This window comes from Magnolia sinica, chromosome 12, assembly GCF_029962835.1.
Source record: "Magnolia sinica isolate HGM2019 chromosome 12, MsV1, whole genome shotgun sequence".
NCBI lineage: Eukaryota > Viridiplantae > Streptophyta > Magnoliopsida > Magnoliales > Magnoliaceae > Magnolia > Magnolia sinica.
In genome coordinates, this window is record NC_080584.1 from 51001941 (window position 1) to 51008619 (window position 6679).

General features: G+C 36.3%; 1 protein-coding gene across 1 annotated transcript; it reads right to left on the reverse strand.

Moving 5' to 3' along the window:
- Positions 1 to 348: 348 nt before the first annotated feature.
- Positions 349 to 3319, reverse strand: LOC131220505 (DNA-directed RNA polymerase V subunit 1-like). Its single transcript, XM_058215382.1, has 3 exons — positions 3137 to 3319; positions 1183 to 1272; positions 349 to 525 (listed from the first exon to the last, which is right to left on the reverse strand). The coding sequence occupies exons 1-3, from the start codon at positions 3215 to 3217 to the stop codon at positions 352 to 354; spliced, it is 345 nt and encodes a 114-aa protein (XP_058071365.1). The 5' UTR covers positions 3218 to 3319; the 3' UTR covers positions 349 to 351.
- Positions 3320 to 6679: the final 3360 nt, after the last annotated feature.

Sequence of the window (6679 nt, forward strand, 5' to 3'; positions counted from 1 at the left end):
AAATCATGGCGTTTTCTCAAGATAGAAGTCTAATCCATCCCAACTTGTGCACGTATTAGGACAAGTAATTCAAACAATATCCTACAACATATTTAAATGCCTAATCAGTCTCACTCCAGTCTTATATATTGAATGCCTAATGTATAGTCTCTTAAATTGGTGCAAACCATATCTGAATTGAGTTAATGAATCTACATCTCTTCTGCTATTGAGTGTAATGAATCTACTTGAAGAACCCCATCCAGGAGCTCTGGTCGGTCAATAGAAATCAAGCTTATGCTCTATTTTCTTTCCAACTGCTATCATCTGAAGACTTCTCAATAGGGGAAGAACTTCAAACAAGATTAACAATCAAACAACAATGGTAAAGGGAAGAAAACTAACTTCTTTCTTGCTCCACATAATTTGGAAAGGTGTTCCTGTGCCAACGGCGACATGTTTACCCCAAGAACATGATGCAACTATACTGGATAGTGAATCCGTGTGACACCTATCAGCCGCTCTCTCAAAACATTTAATTGGCCTCTGCATCCATAAAAATTATTAAGATTGGCTAAACCCTTACCAATAAAAATTCAGTATGGCACAATGGTAATTCTTCCCTTGAACGTCATGGAATTTAATATCAATAGACATTGGCAAGACTCAACATTAATCCATCTTTACTTTAAACATTGGGCTTTAAATCAGGACTTGTTAGGTTGATTCTCGAGTCATATGCCACATGTACAAGGCCAGGCTAGGCCCGGACCTAGGCTTATGCCAGACCAAATTAAATTTTAGTATATAAAAGAAGATTAATTCAAATGCATGGCAGAATAGTGATATTTGTGCTTAACCAAGGGCAAGACTGACTTTTTCAGTTGACTAATTAAGGATCTATTAGTGTGAGCAGCTCCAAGTCATGCATAAAATGAGGTGGAGTTTGGGAAATAGAATAAAAGCAAGAGGTTTCTTTTTTTTGGAATACATTCTAGATTCCTTCCCATCATATTTAGAGACGACGGCTGATACATGCACATTCATTTACTACTTTTTTTTGGTCAAATATTAAAGATGTCAATAAAATAACCAAGGCATGGTTACCTTTTGTTTCCATCTTATGAACTGCAAATGACATTCACTATCTATAATTCCTTTCTAAATCATGGTAAAATAAAAAGAAAGATTAAATGCTCTTACATCAACTGAATATGCACTTCCGAACGGGAACTTAAGAAGCATGGCCCAAAGAAGCGGAGGGGACTGAAACATGAAGGCCACTGCAATACTCTGAAATGATGAATGAAATATTTATTAGCTTAAGAAGCATGGCCCAAAGAAGCGGAGGGAACTGCACATGACCACCCACTTCCTTTCATTGATCATCCAAAAAAATGAAGATCAATCAGCTGATTAATAATCAAACTATTGTAATTATTAGTTTAAGTTACTGCTAAAATAGGATCAGCGATATAAATAGTTTTAAGTTGTGACCATGCCACTTGTGCAGTTTTTGACATCATGAATATCACCTTAACAACCTAGTAGAGTAACTAACGTTTTCCAAATCAGAAGGGGCAAAAACTTAATTTGGTAGCTTAGCTAACACTATTTATGCTATCATCTTAAAACGGTCACAGTTTGGGGATTTGTTTATAAAGGACAAAAAGGAATGGTGTTATTACAAATATGAAAACTAGAGGGGGCTTTGTCTTCTATTGCTAAAAGGAAGGGTTGTATATGCAAAAACCTCTAAAAAATATTTATCATATGAAATACAGAACCATGGTTGATCAAGGTTTAGCTAAGGATTAGCAACATTACTGCAATGCTTCTATGAGGGTTCTGCTCCATGCCCTTCTAAAGTTGGACTAAGATCTCTCTCCCCTTCTGTCAGCGTCTGTTCAAGAACACTGGAGAAGAATCTTTTGACTAGTGAAATGTTCAGAATGCAACCAAGACAGGTACATACAAGCTGGGCTAATCATGCATGTAAATTTTGTTGCGGAAATCATTTTCCACAACTATAGTTGTGAATTGTAACTAATCCTTGCCATAACTGTCCTAAGAAATCAAAGTTTAGAGGACCCCTGACTCAACCTTTCCATAGTTGATCCTCACAAGTCACACCCATGCTCACCAAAGAGCACACCCTTCAAAACCATATTATAAAGGACAACTAGGCCTTAAAGATGATATACACCAGACGGCGTCTTGAAAGGTATCTAAAAACATGAAGATTTATGAAAATATAAGAGGAAGTATGGATTCTTGCAACACCTCTTGATTACTTCTTTCCACTGTGTACATTTGGAGATAGACAAGGCTGTCTAGTCTCAGTGACTCATGCACTGTGGATGTTTCTGAACTAGCATTATTGATTCGGGTTTGAGATCTCTTTGATGTCACAGTCTCTTTTTCTTTTCTTTTTTCTTTTCTTTTTTTCCCATGTGTCATCACTTAATCAACGTGTTCACTATTTTTTCTACTTTGATTACTTGGGGGTTGTTTGGGGCGAGGGATTTTTGGCAGGGATTTGTGAAATCCATGGATTTCAAATCTCCCCTATTTATCGTTTGCAGGGATTGTCAAATCCGTGGATTTCCTAAATGCAAGCCTCCATAAATCCATGCCCCCTCTGCTGTCTATCAAATGCAAGCCATTGCCCTCTCTGCAGTTTATCAAAGGAAAAAAGAAATAGAAAAAGAAAACTAGAAAATTTATGCATTTCAAAATTTGCTAATTAAACAGCAAATGTAACACGAAAATGCTGAAAATTTAGGCAAATGTAGCATGAAGATCGAAAGTTCTACAATTAAAAATATCAAACTATTACAAGTCAACCAAAGATCCAGCAAAACAGGAAAAAAGAAAAAAGAAAATCCAAACTGATTAAATTCGACTAGATGAGCAAAAAATGCAAGAAATTTTATAAAAATATATAAATTCAAGGTCAAAAGAACCAGATCAAACAAGAACATCTGTTCAATCAAACTAAAATGAATCACTGAAAATTTACAGTAAAAATGCAAAAAAAAAAGAGGCCAAAAATACAAGATCAAGATCAAAACAACAAGATCAAGTAAACACAACCAAATTCCACTCAATCTAACTTCGAAATCAAATAGAATAGGGAAAATAAAAGGATCGATACCTCTGCAACATAGGCGGCGAAAGCATTGCTGGCGAACGTTCCCGCGAACGAGATCTCGGTCTTGGGCTTGAGATCAGACATGGGAGCTGAGCACTGGCGCCGGAGAATGCCGATCTGGTGTCGGCAAAAGCAATCGATGGGGCCGTTTGAATGTGGGCGCTCAATGGAAGATGAAAGACGGAAAAGAGGAGAGGAGGGAAAAGGGGCACTCGATCGATTTGGGATGGATATGGAAATCCTCTTCCAAATAAGATAAAATTTTGAAATCCGTAAGATGTGAGTTTTCTACTAAATAATAACACAAACTTTATTAACGGTCGTACATGTATGGGACCAATTTCTGGATGGTTAAGATTGTATTATATAATAAAAATATACAAATATTTACCATTTACAACTATACCAATTTTTTGGATGGTCTGGATAACTCTATAGCTTAGCCACTGTTGTTATAAACAAGTCACCACTATTTTATATAAAATACAAAAATCACAAAGAAAAACAGAAAAATGAAAACGTTAAGTTAAGCTTTGGATCTAGTATGGCTTTGTGGCCCCACCATGATCGATTTTTTTCATCCATGCCGTCCATCCATTTCTCAACATAATTTTATCATCGATCCCAAAAATGAGCATGAACTAAAACTTGGGTGGACGACACAATGCGAAAACAATAGTGATTGGACATCCACCATTAAAATCTAGCCCATCCATTATGTGTTGCCACTTGGATGAGGAGTCATACCAAGTTTCAGACGCATCCAAATCTCAGGTGGGGCCCCACTAAGTGCTTTTATATATTTTAGGCATGTCTTCACATGATTTTAGATGGTATGGCCCATCAGAGTTTTGTATACGGCTGATTTATGGGATATCTCATAATTTAAAGGGGACCCATCAAATGCACGGTGTTGATTTTTGACACACGTCATGGTGGGGCCCACACAGCTCGACCTCATGGGGAGTTCCCATGAGCTCGATGTATAGAACATTTTCTAGATATATATATATATATATAATATTTAAAAAATATAAAAACCTATGATGTATTTGTTATATCCACATCGTCCATCCATTTTGAGATATCATTTTAAGTCACGAGCAAAAGAATGAGACCGATAAGAATCTGTAGTGGACTCCACCACAGAAAACAACGGGAGGGTGATTCCCACCGTTGAAACTATCCTAAGACCCATCATAATGTTTATTTGAAATCTAACTGGTTCAAAAGTAAAAAAATTTAAAAAAAATGGTTTGTGGGGCCATACATTATGGTGGGGCCCACACAGCACTAACCACCAGCCATTGAATGGTCTAAGGGGAGTAGCTAATCTATTCCCCTTATTTGTGGTGTGGTCCATTTAATCTTTGGATATGATTCATTTTTTAGATAGTTCTATAAAATGATCTCGAAAAATGGATGAACGGTGTGTGTTGATCCCAAATTTTCGGTAAATCCAAAATTCAAGTGGACCATGCCACACAAAACAGTGTGGAATAATGATTTCCACCATTGATACCTTCCTTAGGCCCACAATAATGTTTATTTTCCATCCAACATGTTCATAATATCAAAAAGATATGAATGAAGTGAAAACACAAACATTAGCTTATCCAAAACTTCTATCAAATGCACGGTGTTGATGTTCGACACACATCATGATAGGCCCCACAAAACTTACTAACATTAATTCTTAGAGTCTCAGGGTGTCAATAAGTTGGGTCACAATTTTGACTAGAATATTTAACCCTTTTTACATGTCTGGTCCATTCACTCTATTTTACTGATCATTACCCTTAAATTGACTAGTTACTCGCCCCAATCATGTTACATATGAGAAAGATATTGGGCAAACAAGATTGATCAACAATTTGAGTGAATTTTAATTTAAACATCTGAAGTTATTACTCTTCAATCTAGACTGATTGGATTGTCCAAAAATGGTTAAAGGTTGTTCATAATATCAAAAATATATGAATGAATAAAAAACACAAACATCAGCTTGATCCAAAACTTCTATGGCCTCCAAGAAATTTTAAATGGTAGAGGTTCAATCACACTATTTCCTGTGGTGTGGTCCACTTGAGCTTTGGATATGCTTCCTTTTTGTTCTTTAGACTTCAAATTATTTGTTAACATGGATGAATGGAGTGGATAAAATAAATAAATAACAGTGGACCCCATAGAGTTTACTCTGGTAAGGGTAACGAGTAACCCAAATGTAGTAGAGAAGGGTTTCCTTAAAACATTTATAATCATATATTGAGCCTGCCTAAATGTGATTCACATATCCAACCCACTCATTATGTGTGTCCCACGTGGATGAAGGATCAAACCAAGTTTCAACCGCAACCATGTCTGTATTAACTTATAAACAGATTGGATCTCAAATAAACATCGCGGCAGGCCCTAAGAAGGTTTCAATAATGGGTGTCACTGTCCCACTCTTTTCTATGGTGGGTCCACTTGAACTTTGGATATGCCCCGTCAATCAGATACACCATTCCATGGTAGGCCACAAGCTTAAAAATAAAGTCAATCCATGACTTGGGTGGGCCACACCACATACTATAGTTGAGAGAGTTACCCTCCCATTAAAACATTCATAATCATTTATTGGGCCCACCTAGATGTGGTTCATAGATCCAGCCCATTCATTATGTGTGTCCCACTTGGATGAGGAATCAGACCAAGTTTCATACACATCCAAAACTCATGTGGGCCCCACCAAATGCTTTTATATGTTTTAGGGATGTCTTCACATAGTTTTAGATGCCATGGCCCACCTAAGTCTCGTATATGACTGATTTTTGGACTTAAAGGGGACACATCAAATGCATGGTGTTGATGTTCTACACACATCATGGTGGGGCCCACACAGATTAACCTCATGGGAAGTTCCCATGAGGTGACCTTATGGGTGTTACCATTTCACTATTTAGGTAACTCCTTCATGGGTGTTACTCTAACCGTGTAGGGCCCACCTTGATATATTTTATGTATATTGACATCGTCCATATATTTTTTCATCATATTTTAAGATGTGATTTCAAATCACAAGAACTCAATAATCTCAGGTGGGCCATATCAATCAAAACAATGATGAATAACCATTAAAAACCTTTTGAAGGCCACAAAAGTTTTGGATCAATTTAATCTTTGTAGTTTACCTTCACCTAGATCTCCTTTACATTGTCAACAAGTTGGATTGCAAATAAACATTACTAAAACCTTACGATGGGCTCTTTATAATTTTTAATGGCGAGGTACTATATTATCATTCTTTCCAATGGTGTGGTCCACTTAAGATTTAAATCTACACAATTTTTTATACCCGGCCCAAAAATGGGTTGGAGAAACGTATGGGCGGCAAGGATATACAACACATCATCAAAATCTCACTTTTGTTATCTAACTTTTCAATTTTTCTTGTCAAAATACAAAATCTAGTTTTCTTTTTTAAAATATATATTTTTTTACATCATCAAAATCTAGTTTTGTCAATTTTTTCACAATTTTGTTTAATTTTTTAAAATTTCTTTT